The sequence below is a fragment of the Chelonia mydas genome, chromosome 20 (assembly GCF_015237465.2).
Source record: "Chelonia mydas isolate rCheMyd1 chromosome 20, rCheMyd1.pri.v2, whole genome shotgun sequence".
Taxonomy (NCBI): domain Eukaryota; kingdom Metazoa; phylum Chordata; order Testudines; family Cheloniidae; genus Chelonia; species Chelonia mydas.
In genome coordinates this window covers 8,171,859-8,191,683 of record NC_051260.2, presented here as the reverse complement: position 1 = coordinate 8,191,683, position 19,825 = coordinate 8,171,859, and the positions used below count along the sequence as shown (strand labels likewise).

At 54.4% G+C, this 19,825-nt stretch overlaps 1 protein-coding gene across 4 annotated transcripts in view; it reads right to left on the bottom strand.

Moving 5' to 3' along the window:
* The window catches only part of PDE1B (phosphodiesterase 1B), a 135,509-nt gene extending 117,059 nt beyond the window's left edge, over window positions 1-18,450 (bottom strand). The window contains exons 1-2 of one of the 4 annotated variants that reach the window (XM_037884040.2): window positions 18,304-18,450; window positions 17,529-17,665 (exon numbers count right to left, since the gene is read on the bottom strand). In XM_037884040.2, the coding sequence (XP_037739968.2) occupies window positions 17,529-17,665; window positions 18,304-18,417 (251 nt within the window). In that variant the 5' untranslated portion in view covers window positions 18,418-18,450. Of the gene's footprint in view, window positions 1-17,528; window positions 17,666-17,775; window positions 17,907-18,288 lie in introns of those variants that run through there. The other 3 variants (XM_043532547.1, XM_043532546.1, XM_037884039.2) reach the window with 3 other exon arrangements.
* Window positions 18,451-19,825: the final 1,375 nt, after the last annotated feature.

The following is a 19,825-nucleotide window of genomic DNA, read 5'->3' as shown; positions in this document are numbered from 1 at the left end:
CTCGTTGGAGTCTGTTTTTGAAGTTTTTTTGTTGAAGAATTGCCATTTTTAGGTCTGTAATCGAGTGACCAAAGAGACTGAAGTGTTCTGCCAATCAAGCCTTGGGGTTCTGATGGACATAGCACAGAGGCAGAGCACCCAGTGCAATGAATGAGAGTCCCCAGACCCTCTCTCCAGACCGCATCCAGGCCCCGTAAGGCCTCTGGCCACGACATGTGTCGAACTCCTTTCTCCTTGTTCGTCCCCGATTGCAAGCAGTGATTCAAGGGACGAGTGAGATGGGCGGGATGGGGCCAGCGAGGAAACGGAGATGCCGATTTCAAAGCTCTGGGAAGCTTTCGAGCGCGGCTCCGCTCTGCAGACTGTGTGACTGTGAAAATGACCTTGGGAGGAGGCTCCGTCCCCTCGTGAGCACACGCACTCACCTTGCCAGAGAGAAGGAGGGTTCCACCTACCAGCCCTGCAAACCCGACCAGGAATAACACCTCCACAGGCCAAATCCTGCCCTACCAGTCCAGGCCCACTGCCTTCTGGGGACGATGCACAAGGAGGAAGAGACGCTGGCTGCCCCCCGCCTTCCCTTCAGGGCTGAGCTGCTCTGGCAGGGCTAACAGGAGTAAAAGGGGGTGGGGGGAAGCACCACACGCTTGTTTTCACGACTGCAGGCAGCAGCTTCAACTCTGACGCACTCTGGGCGCCAAGCTGGGCAAGCAGGGTCTCTGCATAAAGCGAACGGCCTTTCACAGCACAACCCACGTCAGCCAGCATGCGCCCACCAGCTCTTCCACCGAATCATTTCTGCTTGCAACGTATGCAGATCCCCATCCCCCAGGTCACCAGCAGTAGTTTCAGCCCGGCCATGCTCACCAGCAGCTCTGTCCTGTCTGGGCAATGGGAGTGCAGGGGTCCCACTCCACAGGGTCACTGCTAGAGCTGGGTGTGAATTTTTCAGTCAAACATTTTTATTTGAAAATTGTTGGCTGGTTGAAACCAAAACTTCTGGAGAAACAGGGTCGGCTCCAATGAACCTCCCACCTCAGAGAAATGGGGAAAGAGTTTTGACGTTGTTGAAATGTTTCAATTTGACATTTTCTAAACAGAAAATCTGAGCTTTCCTGATTCCAAATGACATTTTGTTCTGAAATTTAGGCTTATTAGACAAAAAAGATAAAAGGAAAAAAAGGGTGAAATCAAAACAAAACGTTTCCATTCATCCAAATGGGAATTCTTTGGAGGGCTGGGGAGGCTTGGTTTGCAAATATTTTCAAGATTTGTACGTTTTGTCCCAGTTTGAGACAGGGAGAAACACTGAACTCTCATCAATATCCTAGGGTGGGGAAGCCACTTCCCCCAGCCCTCGTTGCTGGTGATGGCCCAGGGGTGGGTCTGATATCAGCCCTGGCACAAGGCCACCAAAGAGCCAAGCCCACTTGACAGGGGCAAGTTTCTCCCGGGGAGGTAACTTGTGATTGGAAAGTGTGCGGGGATGCAGGAGGGCGACCCCATGGACAGGCAGTCCCAGGCCATGCGGTCTCTAGCACAGATCTCAGCGAGAACAGCGACCCTCTCGCTGATACCAGGCCAGCCAGCAGGTACCAGGTGTCAATCCAGTCCCAAACACACAGTGGGAGCAGCTGGTTTATCTCAGTGTAGGGCTAGCTATTGTTTTACTTAATCTCTCAGCACTTAGCAAATTGCATAAAACCAGACAGCTCCACACAGACAGACGGACACACATGCCCTTCGCCCCATCATACGTGCTGCTGCCACCTGCCGTGGGTCACTCCCTCCTCCAGCCCTCATTTAGATACAAACTCAGCTAGAGAACAGTTTCAAAATGCACATTTCAGCACAGAGCCACACCTCTCTGCTAGCAGTGTCCAGCTCCTCCCCAGAGCAATCAGCAATGGAGTGACCGGGGCAGGGTGCAGGCCAGGAATCACCTGCCCCAGCTCCTCCAGAGAGTGTTTGCTAAGATGGGTCAGTGGACCCCAGAGCTGCCTCCCTAGACATGGGGGTGAAAAGGGCGAGAGCTCTGGGTGTGGGGGGCAGTGGGCAAGGTGGCAGCCCAGATGGCCAGTCCCCCTGGCAGCATGGGCCAGCAAACTGCTGGGCACCCAGTGAGCATCGCTGAAACCGGAGTTATCATCCCAACAGCCACACAGAGAAGAGGGAAAGTAAAGACAGAGAAGCAGCCCATTGAGTCTAGCACTCTGCCGGCTAAAATCCCAGATGGCCCAGCTGTGCAGAATCCCCTCCACCCCACCCCCAGCTCCTCATCCCAGCAGCCCAGCTAGCCCACAGTGGGAAGCGGGTACCGGGAAGGGGTTTCAGAGAAGTTGGGAGTCATGATGCCATCGCCAGGCGAGAGGTGGGGACACAGAGAAGCGACTGCCCAGCGGATCAGCAAAGCAGCCCACAGATGGTCATGCCACGCTGACTCCCAAAGACAGGCTGGTTAGGATGGAAGATCCCTCACATGTTCCCTCCCATTGCTGGCACCTGAATACTCACAATGCACTCACCATGGAGAACTCCTCCCCCGCCATGCAGAACAATGGAGAACTCCCCCTCCCCCATCTCCCAGTTCAGAACAATGGGAGCTGAGCACTTTTGAAAGTCGGGCCCAGTCCAGCTTCTTCCCACCTGTGATCTCAAAGCCCTACCCAAGGGGGCAGTAACAGCCATTCGGAGGATGGGGAGAGGGGTCACATGCCCAGCAAGAGCGGGGCACGGCCCCGAAGAAGCATCCAGGAGACCTTGCGCCAGCCATGCCCTGGCCTGCCTCCAGGAAAGGGGGAAAGGTCCATGGGAACAGAGGTCTCAACGCTTTAGCTCTTATCCATGGGTCATCAAGGCAGACGGGTCCCTTATGCAGCCCCCCCAGCTGCAGGTGCAGAGGAAATATTTGTCACTGTCAGGATTGCTGGGGGAAATTCTCAGGCCTTCTGCTCGTAATGGGCCCTTCTGGGGGCTGTAAACCCAAATGCCCAGGACTCCTGAGCGGGTGAGGGGCACTACGTTCTCATTCCGGTGTGTGCCTGCAAACTCTGCCCCCGGAGAAGGGAGGCTGGGCCCACGGCCCTGGTGAAAATTCAGCCCTCGGGGAGGCACCATTTTAACACGGCCAACGATTCACGGCCCAAGCACCTCCCACCGGCCACGATTCAGAACGCCGAGCATCGCCCCCAGCTTTGAGGAACTCAACTTCCAGCAGAAAATACACTAAACTGGCCCCTATGCGGGGAAGAGGGGGGGCATTTTAGAAAAGAAAGAAAACGGCCAACGGGGGCGCGTCTCCCGGAGTTGTCAAGAGCCAGCTGTGCAGCAAGGAGGAGGCAGATTCAGCAGAGACTGGCAGCCAGGAGCCACGGACGTAAGGGCAGGAGCCGTACGTGCTGTGCAGGGTAGGGGAGAGGAGCGCAGACAGGCCACTTGATTTATGGAAATATATTTGGGGGGGGGTCAGCAATATCCCCTGGATGTGACTTATCTGATATACGGAGAGCTCCCCACCCCGCTGCCCCCCGATCCTACATGTACTTAACCCTTGGCAACATATGGAGTCTGCAGGCAAACGTTTGCAAGGGATGCAGAGCAGAGACAGAGGAGCATGTTATCAACAAACAGCCGGTATCGCCTCCCCCTCCTCCCCAGTTCTGTCAACAGGCTCGCAGACAGGGCGACCCCACAGACCCCAGGGCGACCCCACAGACCCCACCGGGAGGTGGATGCCAGTGGAAGAACCTGCACTGACAAACCAAAGGCTCAACCCCTCCAGACTGCCCCCCGTCCCCAGAGAAAGCGCAGTTTTCTAGCTTCAATACAAGCCAGAGATTCCTTCCCACCCCCCCGAGATCCAGGCATTTAAACCCCCCTGTACGGCTGCTCCTGCACCAGCCTCTGCTTTGTAGTTAGCGTTAGATCAGTAGGCGGGAAATGCTGAAACACAATCAGAAATTCTCCTCTCGTTTCAAAGGCAAGCGCAGATCACGAGCGCGGAAATTCATGCAAAGATTAAAGGGAAAAAATAATATGCCTCCCAGACGCCTGCGTTGTCACTCAGTTAACTTCGGTTTCTCTCTTTAAATATATATTTCGTGGTGATTGATATTATATATATATATATATAAAATGCTATTTTATGCTTAAATTCGGTAACAGGCTGCAGCCAAACCATGCTAGTGGGTGCCGCGAAAGCTTCACTCGCACAGCTCTGCCAGTTCCCCTCAATCCCAACCCACAGCCCCCCCACCACCATTCCCCCAGCTCTGGGTGCCCCCCCCCCCCACAGTTCTGCCAGTGCCCCTCAATCCCCACCCGCAGCCCCAGCTATCCCAGCCCTGGGCTCTCCGCACACCGTAACACACACTGCCCACCAACCCCCCGACTGTCTCAACACCCCCAGCTCTGCCAGTGCCTCTCAATCCCGACCCACAGCCCCCTTCCTCCCCCAGCTCTGGGCTCCCCCCACCTGCAGCTCTGCCAGTGCCCCTCAACCCCGACCCACAGCCCCAGCCGTCCCAGCCCTGGGCTCCCCCCACCCGCAGCTCTGCCAGTACCCCTCAACCCTGACCCACAGCCCCAGCCATCCCAGCCCTGGGCTCCCCCCACCCGCAGCTCTGCCAGTGCCCCTCAACCCCGACCCACAGCCCCAGCCGTCCCAGCCCAGGGCTCCCCCCACCCGCAGCTCTGCCAGTGCCCCTCAACCTCGACCCACAGCCCCAGCTATCCCAGCCCTGAGTTCCACGCACAGTTCTACTGATGCCGCCCACATCCCAGCCCACAGCCCTGGGCTGTCCCCATACACACACACTTCTCCCCTGATGCTGACCTACAGCTTCCGAATCCTGGCCTCTTCTGAGCAGTCAGCACTGGCTAGATTTTACTTAACACTCCAAATCACGACCAGAGTTTTAGCTGGACTTCACTGATGTCCAGCGCCTTCCCTAGCTCCTTTCATTGCACTTGTGAATTTAGGACAGGCCAGCAGATCCCTGCCCCCCCACGGAGTCCCTGAGCGATGCTCTGGAACTGCTCCCCATGAAGCCAGGCAGGACTCTGGGGAAGTCTCCTTTCTGTGAGCAGACTGTCTTCAGGACACACAGCTCACACAGCTTCCACCTTCCTGGGTCTGACCTTGGAGCATTCAGCATCCTCTGCCCCTCCGTGCGCTTCCCACAGCGAGTCCACCCAGGCGGGGTCCTGGGGAAGCCAGAGGGTCCTGCACCCCAACTCCGCATTCAGACATGACTCTCAGCCAGCCAGTAAAAGAGAAGGTTTATTAGACGACAGGAACATGGTCTAAAACAGAGCTTGTAGGTGCAGAGAACAGGACCCCTCAGCTGGGTCCATTTTGGGGGGCAGTGAGCCAGGAACCACGTCTGCACTTCACTCCATGTCCCCAGCCAGCCCCAAACCGAAACTCCCTCCAGCCCCTCCTCCTCTGGGCTTTGTCCCTTTCCTGGGCCAGGAGGTCACCTGATTCCTTTGTTCTCCAACCCTTTAGCTCTCACCTTGCAGGGGGGAAGGGCCAGGCCATCAGCTGCCAGGAAACAGGGTGTTGTCCATTCTCTGTGTCCAGACCCCTGCACATACCTGCCCTCTAGGGCTCTGCAGTGATTATACACCTTTACCCCACCACCTAGATACTTAAGAACTGCATAGGGGAAACTGAGGCACCCCCACACTATTCAGAGGAAACATTAAGAACAGCCCCGCTTCGTCACAGCTCTCCCCCCGAGACCGAACTGAGTGAGGTTACTTTAGTCAGTGACCTGGGGAAGTTCCAACCCACCAACGTTCCCATGGATGCCCCAGCATCTCTCCCATTCCTTGATGGGAGTTACACCAGGCCCTTCCAGTTTCACGCCCTCCCTTAGGTCGGGGGGGGTCGATAGCACTCGCATGCCACATGTGGGAAGGTTTATGCGGCCTGTGCCTTTTGCCACCCCAAAACCCTCGGGGGTCAAACTGGGATAGGGTCTTCTCCCAGCGCTCCAGTCTGGAGGGCTGCAATTTGGGCTCTCTTGGTTAAGAGCCCCCATCTTGACCTGGGCCACATACTGTTCACTTACAGAACTCACATGGAGACATTCCTTTCTCAACAACCTTGTCTCCCCAACAAGCTGGCCAAACACAGCCACTTGGTTATAAGACTGTTTAACTTTCTTAACAGCTTTCACTCCGTCTGAGACCTTCTCAAAGCTATCCACACTGGATCTTTCAACAGGAAAGTCAGTGGCTTCATTCACAACAAAAAATTTCTGGCTGTTAGGAACTGAAACTGTCTTGATTAAATCACTTTCACACCCTTCAGCTGCAGTAAACTGCTTGCAAAGACTACCATGAGGATTCCTTTTCCTAGGGGCTTTTCTATGCAACAATTCACCCTTCCAGAAATTCTGCCCTTACCCTCTTTACCTAGGGCTTGCTCTAGAGGAACACTTTCCTGAGCAACAACAGACTCTTTCTGGGTCTCCCTTACATCCAGAATTACCTCTGGCCCATCAGGCGGATTCCTACACAATCCCCTTTCAGGCAAACTGACAGACTTCCTAGATAAAAGGTCAGAAGCCTTCTCCTTCCCTTTGCCACACACAAGTTCAGGAATCTTTTCCTTCTTGCTACAGGTTTCCACACCCTCAGTAGGTAACACAATCACATCACCTTCATGCTCTCCTTGTGCCCTGGCTAGGATCTCATCCTGATTCGTCAGAGTTGCTACACCCTTTCCAACAACACACTAGCAACAGGCAAAATACAAGCACCAGAATTGTCTGGGCTCTGGGATTTTACATAGATGCTAACTGGATGCGATCTAGTTACAGGGCCACTCTCCCGAGCGGACACAAACTTAGGGCCATTCCCTTCCTGGGCTTTACCTGAATCCAGAACCAACTCTGAGACAACTGCACTACCCTCAACCATCACAGGCTGAAAGGCCCCTTCTGTCTGCTCCACAGACAAAGAAGAGCAGGACACACTTTCTCCTTTACCAGACACACAGCTTGGGATCTCATTCCCCTTGTCCCAGCACACAGGGCTGGTCACAGACAACTGCTTGGAGACTGGGGTAGCTCCCTCCATAGGCAAGTCAATACCCCTGACAGACACAGGCACATTTCCTTCACTGTCCCACTTCTCCACCCAGTTAACAGGTAAGGTCCAGGGACACTCACCTTCCACTCTCCTCGCCTTCCCACCCTGCTGACTAGACACAGCCATCAGCTCACAAGGCTGCCTAGGCTCATCCAAACTTTCCTTACCAAGCACCTTGCCACTCCCAACAGATAACCTGCCCTGCCTGTGTCTCCCCCCATTCAGCTGGGGTCTCAGCTCCCACTGTGCTCAGCGCTGCCCTTGCTGTCCCAGTGGGGGTAGGCAGCGAGCTCGCTGCTTTCCTCACTGCATCAGAGCCAGAGTGAGCCCCCTCTCCAGTGTGCAAGGGAGGCGGGGAGCCCCAGGGGTCTGGTTACAGGCAGGCAGGTAGCCTGAGCCTAGCAACTCCTTCCCGCTGCCAGCCAGGTCATCTGCATTTTCACTGACTATTTCCCTCTCCACCGATTGGTTCCCTGGATTCAAATTCAAACCCTTGGCCATTACAGGAGCAAGGCCTGGATCCTGTCCCAAAGAGATACAGTCACTCCCCAACAGGGTCTCGCAGCTGGTATCCTGGAGAACCCCAACAACCAGCCAGCCCCACTCCTCCTGGGTCTGCACAGGGATCTGGGCCATAGGCAGACTGAGGGGCTTCATCCCTGGGACCCTCACACAGCTCCTCAGCATCTGAGGCTGCACCACCCAGGGCTTGACAACAGTTCTCTCTGTCCTAGGATCTCGCCACCCCAGGAATGTCTCCCCATTGACCATCACCTTCCGCTCCCACTGGGGGTCCGAGGGGCCTGGCCCAAGGAAACTCCACACAGACATATAGGTTGGGACCAGGAGTGGAGCCTGTCCACCTCCCCACCCACCTGGCTGACAGAGTCTATGGCCTTGGGACCCAGCAAGGGAGCTAGACACTGGGGCTTTTCCGCAGGGTCCCCCTGGTTCAAATCGCCAGCCTGCTCAAAGGCAGTGAGGTGGGCATCCACTTCCCCCCCCCTTAACCAGGGGCAGCAATTTAGTCTCGAGGTTCCCTGCGGAACTGGCACCCCGGGGTCTGTTCCCACTCACCCCTGGGAGGTCCCCTATGCCTCTCCGCTCCACCATCACCAGTTCATGCTGCTGATGCTGCTTCTGCAGCTCTTTCTCGGGCTCTCGCTGTCTCTCACATCTTGCCCGCTTAACTGTGAAATGAAAAAACTCATTCACAGCTATTCATATAGAAAGCTGGGTTAATCTGGAGCAAAAGCTGCAGGCTCAGCCGTGTCCTTAACTGGATTTCCTCCCTGCGGGATGTGGTTGCAGGGCTCCCCTTCCCCCAGGACAGAATGAGGCAGCTTTGGTCAATAATAAGAGCTATGAAGAGATATTAACAGCAGTTGTCAGAAGAGGAGTTTTGAATTCATGGTCTGCTGGCACCCAGCCCAGTGCACCTTCTCCTAGGCAACAGGGCATTTTGTGGGGGCAGGTTTCAGTCTCTCTCCCCCCATATAGTTCTGCGGCACCACATCCAAAGTCCAGTCACCGCTGAATTATTGGGGGTGGTTTGGAGCTGGCTCTAAAACTTGACAGGAGCAAGTCCGGTGGCAGCATGTGGGAGTAGAACTGACCGTAGCCCTACCCCCCTGCAAAGAGAGTGGTAAGAAAGGTGAAATGTTTAACATAGGTCTTGGGGGCGTGGGGGGAAATCTCTGAAATCACTTGACCAAAAACGTGCATCACAAACTCCATCCCAGGCCCAGAACTAGCACAGCGGTTTCCAGACCCATCGGCCCGCGGACGTGCATTTCCCAGAACTTTCACAGTTAGGGCTTGAAGAGAAACCCTGTGGCAACCTGAACTATGAAGCGGCTACTCGCCACCTAGAGGCTGCTATTTGTATTACATCCAAGTGACAGGACTTGGCAAGCAAGGTAATTCTGCCCTTCTTGTGCAGCCCTGTTTGAGGAACCTACCGGCCGAAGCGTGGGGGGTGGAACAAGGGTTACCTAGGCCAGCTGAGAGGAGCTCTGTACGATCGCATAGCTTTTTGGGGCAGGGACCGGGGCTTATTGCACATCCTACAGGCATGGAGCCAGACAGATGTGTATTAATAAGCCTCTGGCCCGATTTGCCAAGGAGCTGCGCACCTGCGGCTCCCGCTGGTCTCCGGAGCCGTTCTAACACCCCCAGAAATTGACACTCTAACACAGCAGAGCCAGGAGCACCAACTGCCCACCCGCTCCCATTGAGAGCGCTGGGGAATCCCTCCCCTGGCTGAGCTCTTTGGAAAATCTAGCCCATGGTCCACAGGGGGAAGGAATGCCACAAGCAGGTAATTTAGAGAGCAGTTAACGGCAGAGCTAACAGAGGCCTCATCTATATTACACTCAGCTTCAATGGGAGCGAGTGGAAGCTCCGGGCCTGGGACAGCAGTTGCAAGGCACCAGGCTGCTCCTGGGACCGATCGCTCCAGGCAACGGGCTGTTCCCAATGGATGGCTAGTCTCTTGGTAGCTGAGTGGGCTACTGGCCCCAACACCAGATGGGTGTGGTTAGGTCTCCAACATGGGCAGTAGAGCAGCCACCAGCCTGATCTACATCTGCCGAATCCAGGCCAGGATACAGGGAGAATGTGGAGGGACACCAGGCAGGAATCGGGAAGTGACAGGGTGCATCACGGTCCAGCAAAGAACCCTCAATATCGTAACCGCAGCCAAGCCCTGACTCTGCTCGACTACGGGAGGCTACAGCCGCTGTATCATTTTAATAGCAGGGGACAGAGCCTGGGTTAGTCTCCTTGTGGCCTGGCTAATTAAGGCAGCACAGAATTTCTGTTTTGCAGCCGATCAGGACGTCTCAGGGCTACCAGGGATTAAAGATGTGGTTACATTTGTCAATACACTAATTAAAAGAGCAAGGAAATTATTGCACAGCTTTGCAAGTCTCCTACCCCTCCATGCTGCTTGTGCCATCAGCTGCGACCACCGCGGGGAGGCTCGGCACAGCGGCTGCTCCCCCAAACGAGGCACCAGCGTCATGCGCATTCGTGATCTTGGCTTGATGCCAATAGGGTCTGCTCTCAGGCACTTTGGTGGGGATGGAAAGACACGGTGCAGCAAGAAAGATCCCCGTGCAAAGTGCTTCATTATGGTGAAGTTCAGCACAGCCGGCGGGCTGAGGGCATTTTACCCTTTAGGAATGATCGGGTTAAAACCCCTCAACTGTTTAAAAAAAAAAAAAAAAGAAAGAAAAAGCAGGTGTTATATAGACCCAAAGCCTCCCCAGAAGGCTGCCAGCTGGGATCAACCCTACAGCCTCTCTCTAAATGCACAAGTCTCTACTGACCGAGCCAACTCCATGAGGTGCCTTAAGCCCCTTTTGCATATGAATCCATGGCTTCATCGCATTTCACAGGTCATCCCTGTGCTACAAATCACAGCTCCCTGAAACTTTATAGCCCCAGGGACAGAGCTCAAGCTTTCCTGCTGCTGGAGCTCACACCCTGGCCACGGGAGCTAAAGGAGAATCTCCATCAGCTATGCCAGTATGGGGTCTTTGACACACCGCTCCAATTCCATGTGTTAAGGGGTAGCAGAGCACTCACACATGCTCACTCCAGAGATTCATTACAACTGAATCTTAGTTAGCAACGTCAGCTGAGATGTGGTAACTAAATCACCATCATTTCCCTTCAAGTTCTTGTGTCATGCCCCCGTGCAGCTAATAACCAGGGACTGAGTAAGACAAGGGAGAGTCGTCAGTGTTAAAGCCAGAAGCAATGACTGTGATCAGCCCGTTATGCAGCTGGGGGCAGGAGTCACTGGCTGAGAGTCTCTGGAAGTCAGACCAGATTATCAGAATGGTCCCTTCTGGCCTTAAAATCTATTAATCTGGTCTGACCTGCTGCATAGCACAAGCCATAAGATTTCACCCCATAATTCCTGCTTCGAGCCAAAGAACGTCTGGCTGAGCCAGGGCAGAGCCTTTAGAAAGAGACTCCAAGTGATGGAGAATCTGCCACATCCCTTGGTAAAACATTCCACTGGCTAACTCCACTCCCTGTGAATAAACAGCACCTGTTTCCAGCTCTCTGACTGGCTCCCGTTTGAGCAAGTTGGGATTTACCCTACCACCTCATTTGTTGCGTTCATTGAAATTGGTCTGACCTGGGAAAATCTCAGCTCCCCACAGCTGGAACCTGAAAAGCATTCCCACTTCAGGTGCCAGGAGCAGGATCTCCCTGCTCCGCTCCTGTGTGGAAGCAGACGCAGCTACGCAAACAAGAACCCTGTTCTCAGCAGCACTGTGCACCCTGGGACTCTGATCTATTCCAACCTCCTCCCCACCCACAGGGCTGGAGTGCCCAGGGCGGGCCTGTAGAGCCACGCAAGTGCGCACACCTGCACCAACTCCATCACCTGTAACAGTCCAGCTGGAGCAGTGGGAACAGCTCCCTTCCAGCCCCCTCTGCCCCAACAGAGAAAAAGAGAAGCAGCACAGAGTTGTGGGACCACAGAGCTCAGGAAAGCAGCTCCCGCCAGGCCAGGGACTAAGTGCAGGGAGCCGTGAAAATGGGAGGCCCCCCTCCTGGGGCTCAGAAGCTGCCCTCAGGACCCCGGGAGCAGCCTTGATGGTCCCTGGCATGGAGGTGCACATGCAAAACAACAAACCATAAGGGAAGTAAATTAGGGGGATGCACCTCGATTGGAATGCTTTGAACCCCACAAGTAACAGGGGGCTGAGACTGCCTGGACCTGGGCCGAGCTAACCAGCCTCCTGAGCCAACAGCTCACACGGGAACCTGCTGTGCCCCTGATAGTGTGGTTGTGTTTTCCCAAACAACCTCTGGTTTGAATACAGAATCCTCCCTCTCCCAGGTGAGCCCCCTGTCAGGGTTCAGCCCAGCGGCATGCTGGGCGTAGGGACCCTGGGCCTCAGCAACACAACTAGGAGCCCTCGAATAGGTCTCATGCTCCCACTCACTAATCACCTGAGAGCTGTGGGGCTCTGACCGTCCCAGCAGAAGAGAGATCCAAGCCCAAGCCTACCTCTAAGGAGACGCCCGGCTGGACAGAACAGCCTGAGTGGATTTAGCTCCAAAAGAATGGGGAGGGGCAGGGAAAGAGAAGAATCAAAGCTGAGAGCCAGGCCCTTGTGCCCTAGTGGGCGAAGCTCTTACGGTTCGATTTAACCCCCTCACACCCAAATTAAATGTGGCCAGTGTGGATTTTACCGAACTCTCGGAACCCCAACAATCACTGTTCTTCTGTGGGGTCGAGAAGCACCAGAACAAGACGTCAGCCTCGGTGGAGCACAGGGAGACTCCCTGCACCAGGGCAAGCCCGAGCCACCAACCAGACACTCCCAGAGGGTGAGCTGGGGGGGCAAACCGGAACCCTGCCCCGAGCAGATGCGGCCCAGTTACTAAATAATAGTAACAAAGTTATACACAAAAACAATGAGGAGTCCTTGTGGCACCTTAGAGACTAACAAATTTATTTGGGCATAAGCTTTCGTGGGCTAGAACCCACTTCATCAGATGCATGGAGCGAAAAATACAGTAGGTAGGTATAAATATACAGCACATGAAAAGATGGGAGGTGCCTTACCAAGTGTGTGTGTGGGGGGGGGTCAGTGCTAACGAGGCCAATTCAATCAGGGTGGATGTGGTCTGTTCCCAACAGTTGACAAGAAGATGTGAATATCAACAGGGGAAAAATTACTTTTTGTAGTGACCCAGCCACTCCCAGTCTTTATTCAGGCCTAATTTGATGGTGTCAAGTTTGCAGATTAATTCCAGTTCTGCAGCTTCTCACTGAAGTCTGTTTTTGAAGTTTTTTTGTTGAAGAATGGCCATTTTTAAGTCTGTTATTGAGTGTCCAGGGAGACTGAAGTGCTCTCCTACTGGTTTTTGAATGTTACAATTCTTGATGTCTGATTTGTGTCCATTTATTCTTTTGCGTAGAGACTGTCCGGTTTGGCCAATGTACATGGCAGAGGAGCATTGCTGCCACATGATGGCATATATCACATTGGTAGATGGGCAGGTGTCGCTGATGTGGTTAGGCCCTATGATGGTGTCCCTTTAATAGATATTTGGACAGAGTTGTTGCAGGGATTGGTTCCTGGGTTAGTGTTTCTGTTGTGTGGTGTGTAGTTGTTGGAGAGTATTTGCTTCAGGTTGGAGGGCTGTCTGTAAGCAAGGACTGGCCTGTCTCCCAAGATCTGTGAGAGTGAGGGATCGTCCTTCAGGATACGTTGTAGATTCTTGATGGTGCGCCAGAGAGATTTTAGTTGGGGGCCGTAGGTGATGGCGAGTGGCCACATCCACCCTGATTGGTCTCGTTAGCACTACAAAAAGTAATTTTCCCTCTGTTGATATTCTTGTCAACTGTTGGGAACAGGCCACATCCACCCTGATTGAACTGGCCTTGTTAGCACTGACCCCCCCCACTTGGTAAGGCAACTCCCATCTTTTCATGTGCTGTATATTTATTACCTACCTACTGTATTTTTCACTCCATGCATCTGATGAAGTGCTTTCTAGCCCATGAAAGCTTATGCCCAAATAACTTTGTTAGTCTCTAAGGTGCCACAAGGACTCCTCATTGTTTTTGCTGTTACAGACTAACACGGCTACCCCTCTGAAAGTTACACACAGGAGCCCAGAGGTCCCCAGCACAAAAAGAGAAACTTGTTGCCTCCAGTTAATTTTTGACTTCATCCAAACCCAAGGGACTCTGACCCCAGTGATCTGCATCCAAAGGAAGCGTCCCATGAACCTTCAAACATGGAACCTACCCACCAGGAGTCCTGACAACCCAGTGAAACAGCAGTGCACGCGCACACACACAGCCGTGGGGCAGTATTGTGGGCCCACTTAGTTTCTCACCAGCCTTTGCACCCTGGATATACAGGAGCAGGAGGGAATTTTTCACAGCCTCTGGCTAGTCAATTTAAGTTCCCGACTAGCAGATATATAGGGAATTTTTCACACCCTGGTTAAACAAACACACGTGAAAATGCCCAGGCTGGCTTTGAGAACTGGTTGCATTGCAGGAGATGGGGATGGGGTTAAGTGGAGGAATGTGGCTCAGCTCTGGGGGAGCATGTGCCAGTGGAGAAACTCAGCTCAGTGCTCCCCCAGTGGCCCAGCGGGGCTGGCTGGAGCAGAGAAAGGGCCATATCCCTGCCCTAGCCCTGGCATTTTAGGGGTGGCCAAGGTGCACTGAGCTTGGGGCTGGCCACTGAACAGAAAAAAGCTCCCCGCAGCCCCAGCACGGCTCTGTGAGATGCTGTATCACTAATGGAGGAGCCTAACCATGGGTAAAGATCCAAAATATTCCTTTAAAAGGGATCTCCAGCAGGAGAAAGGAAGTGACTGGAGTGAAACTGACTACAGGGGTAGTCAATTATTTTTTGTCAAGGTCCAAATGTCTTGGTCAAGGTATAGTCAAGGTCCAGCCTCCAGAGAAAATAATAATAATAAAAAAAATGATGATAATAATAATAATAATAAGTAAATAACAAGATTTTGAGTCCAGTCAAAAGCATCTGGTGGTCTGGCTTTGCCCGCAGTCCGCCTGTTGACTACCCCAGGACTAGGAGATGTGTTTCCAGGAGACTGTCCATACCAGTGGGATTGGAGAGGCTGTAACTTCATCCCCGATTAACAGTGAGAACACCACAGCCCCTTGGAGGGTTACGGATGGGTGGTATAATTACTGATACCCTCTCCGGGCTTGGAGGCTGCCTTTTTCGCATGAAGGTGACGTGTGCCAAAGGAAATGAAAACTCCGTCTGGCAAGTTGTTCATTCGGAAACGTATGGGACTCTTGGGACAGTGAAATTCCAACAGTGAAACTAGTTTAAGACCCTGTGGTGAGTAGCAATCAGCCACAGGGCAGGCAGGTTTAATTACTGTCACTGAACGAGGCTAAGGGACTTGCTACAGGAGTTCTGCAGCAGCTGTATCCCGAATAAAGATCTCCCGAATTTTTTAACTAGATCTACCCATCACAAGTCAGAATTGTTACAATTACTGGCCCAGACCCGCTACTCCGACCTACCCATGCACCTGTGCAGAGTCTAACCGAACTCCATATGGGAGGGTGTAAGGACCGGGGCCCACACTGATCTTACACCAGGGTCTGGCCCCTTGCTTGCTAATTCAGGTTCCTCTTCTGATTTCCCAGGCACGTGCGAGTTATCAGGAAATAGCCACCAAACACGCAGATAAATAATTATCAGTCTACAATTTATTCCCATCGCATCACCTACACCACATGGTATCGTTTCTCTCCCTCACTACCCCCCGAATTGGACAACAAGCTTTCTAAACCTAAAGAACAGACAAAATCGGCCCTTTCTGGGACCCATCTTCAGACCAGTAACTGCTGGGGCTAAAAATCCAGGATTCGTGACCAGCTTCTGTGCAGCCCTCATTGCTACCCCAGACACTCACTAGTAACATACAATCCAAACCAAGACCCACACCAGCCTGAACCCTGCACTTCTACCAGCCTGTGAAGAGAGCCACAGAAACCTCCACTCTTCCCACAATTTCACTAGCTCCCTCCACAGCTATGGAAATAGAAAAGGAAGAGTTGTGGCACCTTAGAGACTAACCAATTTATTTGAGCATAAGCTTTCATGAGCTACAGCTCACTTCATCGGATGCATAAAGTGGAAAATGCAGTGAGGAGATTTATATACACACAGACCATGAAAAAATGGGTGTTTATCACTTCAAAAGGTTTTCTCTCCCCCCACCCCACTCTCTTGCTGGTAATAGCTTATCTAAAGTGATCACTCTCCTTACAATGTGTATGATAATCAAGGTGGGCCATTTCCAGCACAAATCCTTTCAGGTGGTGGGCCCTGAGCCATCATCAAATAGAAAGAGGCCCAGGGGAGTCTTAAAAGAAACTCCGGCCACATCGCCACTTGAAACACCTCCCGCTCCATCCTGTGACACTCAGTGCGGGGATGGGCGAGACAACCTCTCTGGGTCCCTTCCAGCCCTACATGTCTAGGATTCTACGATTTCAGAGATGGCATAACAAAGAGCAACTATTACATTTGCTCCTCTGTAGTGTAAACAGGATGTCTAACGAGGACTTGTGGGATGCAGCTAATCACTCCAGAGCACGGGCAACGAACACCGCACTTCAGGCTCAGCGCCTTCATCTCGCACCCACCAATACATTCTGCACCCACCGATATTTCAGAGTTTTTCTGCCTATTGACAGTCTCCCCTGGTCTCCTATGGGAGCAGGATAACACCCTCCACTGGAAATTCCTGCTTTGCTCTAAGAAAAGGAGTACTTGTGGCACCTTAGAGACCTGCTTTGCTCTGTACTTTTCTAATCTTACCGGTTCCTGGCCCTTTCACAAGCACGTCTTTTTTACCCTGAATTTTGTTCTTTTTCATGGATTTAAATATGGAAAAACCCAAGAGCTCAGCCCATGCAGAAAGAATGGGTGTGTATCCTCTCAGGTGTGCAGCTGGGCTGAGGACAGATAACACGCTGCCTCTCTTCTGAAGTTCTGACAGGTGTTAGCCTCCCTCAGCCAGGTGCTGACATGTGCTGGGCTCATTAAGGAGCAGGCTTCCCGTGCTCAGCGCAGAATGCTTGCGGCATAACGCAAAGATGCTCTATTTGCGCCACGGTTTAAAGACAATAATCCCTCATACCTGAGCTTCAAACACACAGAGCTGCTCCCATGCAAAGCTGGGCTTAGCAGCCTGCTCCAAACCCTTTAAGCCGGGCTCTCCAGGCTGGCACAGGAATGTTCAGCGAGGCTATTAATTCCACAGGAGCGACACAATAATTAGCCTCCGATTCTAGGGCCTCGCGTCAGATGACTGGGCAAAGCACGTGGCTCTGCAATAAATCAAGCGGTGGCATTGCCCCTTCTGTCAGTGAGCACACTGCTGTGCCCTAGCCATACCCCCTCCCCCACCCACACAGAGCTGAGTTTATCACAGCCCCCCCCCCCCCCACACACACACACCATACAGCCCCTTGTTTACAGGTGTCCTTAAACTAGGGAAGGAGACAAATCTCCCCCCCTAAAAACCACCCCCAATATAAATGTAGTGTCAGCACCAGGGGGGACCCGATGCCCAGGGTGCATGGGAGGCACGGGGGAGAGCGGGAACAGGAAACCCCAAAGGGGAAAGGGAAATGGGGTAGGAGTCCCTGGGGCGCAAGGGGGTCCAGGGAAGGAGTAAGAGAAGGGGGGATGCAGAGGGCGAAAGGGGGATGGGTGCGTGGGACACCCAGTGGGGAAGGGGATGCAGGAGCCCCTGGGAAGCAGGAAGACGTCCCTGGGGACAGTGGGGAGCAGGGCCCCAGGGAGAGGGAAGGGGTCCCCGGCGCGCAGGACGCAGTGCGGGGCAGGGGGTCCCTGCTCTGCTAGGCCGGGATTACTCACAGTGCCCGCAGCTTCACCCACATCTTCTTGCTGGGGCCGGACTTGAGCTCCAGCGGGGACGGGCAGCCCTCGGGGGACTCCAGCAGGTCCCGGTCCAGCTGCGGGGGGCTCCGCGGGGCGTCCATCTTCTGCTCCCCCTGCAGCGCCGGGGAGAGAGAGCGTGAGAGCCGGCGGGCAGCTGCCACCCCACCGCCCCGGCTCCCCCCGCGCCCGGAGCCGCTGGCCCCTGCTCCCTGCCGCCAGTTACCCGAGTCGGTGAGCGCGTCCTGCGCTCAGCCCCGCCGCCCGGTGCCTGCGCAGGGGCCGGCGAGCCGGAGAGGCAGCGCCCGGAACCTGCGCGCAGCGGAGCAGCCTGGCTCAGCCAGGCGCCGCCGGTCCCTCCCCGCTTGCCAGATATGGCCTCACTCCGGAGCGAGCCCACCCCCGCTGCCAGCGCTCCCGGCCGGGGGCTCCCCGCCCCAATCCGGGCAGCTGGGAGCGCCTCCCCCCGCCAGGGCACCGGCGGAGACGCAGCCTCTTGCACCGCCGCGGGGGCTGGCCGGGCAGGACCTCCCCGGCCCCGCGAAGGCGAGCTCCGGCTGTCCCTGCCCTGCCAATCGCCGCTCCGCCAGGGACTGCAGGCGCCTGGCGTTTGGAGAGGAAGCTAAAATGGCATCCGGTGGGTGCCAAGGTACCAGCGCCTGCCGGTGCCCCGGGGCTCCTCTGTAGATGGACCCTGGCCCGGAGGAGGGGGGCAAGAAAAGCTCGTTGAAACCCGAACCTGCTGCATTATTACCCAGGCGATTCCGCTGCCTGGACAGCGCTGGCTGCTCCGGGATCCCCCGGCCCCTCCCTGGCTTCCCGGTGTATCCGGATTCCGAGAGGAAAGGGAGGGGGCTGCCACTTTCATCAAGGTGGGCCCAGCGAATGGTGCAGAGCCGGGGGGCGGCTGGTGCAGGGGCTGCAGGCACACACGCGTTCCCCTCCTCCTCGGATCGGGACCGCGCAGGCAGGGCAGGGGTCTGGGGCAGTTGCGCTGCGTGCGCCTCGCTGGAGAGCTGGGGCCAGCCCGCACATGGAGTGAGTGCGGAGGCCTCAGCCTGTTTGCTAGGGGGAGCTGAGCCCCGCCACAGAGCTGGTCTGCAGAACCCCAGCTGTTAACCCGTCTCCACCGCTGACTTAAGGGAGCTGAGCGCACCCCTCTGTCTGCAGTGTAGACATAGCCTGCAAGAGAAAACAACTCAGATGAGCCCCTTCCCCCACACCCTGGCCTCAGCTCTCCAGGAGAGGCTCTGTGGGGTATTTGAATGGGCTCAGGAAGACACTGGTCCCCTTCCAGACAGGCTTAGGGCTGCTCTGAAAAAAAAAGGGGAAAGATGCCAGAAGACCCCTCTCCCCCCAGAAAGGGCAGGACATCCCCCGGCTTTTGTTCAGCCAGCGGGCGATGGGCAGGGCTAGAGGCTGGGAAAGCTCTTCCATGGGAAGAGAGGCTGGGAAGATGGGGCCTGTTTGGTTTAGAGAGGGGGCAAATAAGACAGCAAATGACTGGGGGTGGGCGGGGGGGGTTAGAGGAGGTGAATTGCACCCACCCTCATAAAGACAAGAGGTTGCTGGGTGAAGTGGGAAGGCACAAAACTTACACCCAGCAAAAGGAAATCCTCTTGAGCAAAACACAAAGCAGCGTGCGGAACTCACTGCCACAGAGGACATTGAAGCCAAGAGTTTAGCAGCATTCAGGACCAGGCTAGTCATTGACAGGGATAATCCCATTTTCTGCCCTTACATTAGCTAGGGGGTGATTGACACTAGACGGTCATACATTCACGCTTTGTGCGGGCCAAGCTGTGACCCTAAGAGCCTCTCAGGGCCAGCTGGCAAGGGGGTTACAAGAATATCCTCATTCTGGTATGTACAATCTGGGGCATGTGAGGTCCTAAAGCCAGGGTCACCCTGGGCATTAGCATCTTTGTGAAATGCATGTACAGATACTATGGCAGGAGTTATGTATGTATGCTAATATTATGGTCATAAAGTCTGTATTGAGGCAGAGTTGACAATCAGGTTTCTGCCAGACAGAGGATGTTTATTCACCTGTCTCTGTCAGCCCACATGTAAATTAAGATTGTGAGTTAACACAATGTGGCATCATTTAAATGCAAAGTCACCGGGTGGGAGGGCAGGGGGTGAAGTCAGCATGAAGGCAGCACACCAGACTACGGGGTCATCCTGCCTCCCTGAGGCACAAACACTGAACTTTGGGGACTGTCAAGAAAAGGCAAGGGAGGGCCCCCTTCGTCCTGCACCAGCAAGTCATCGGG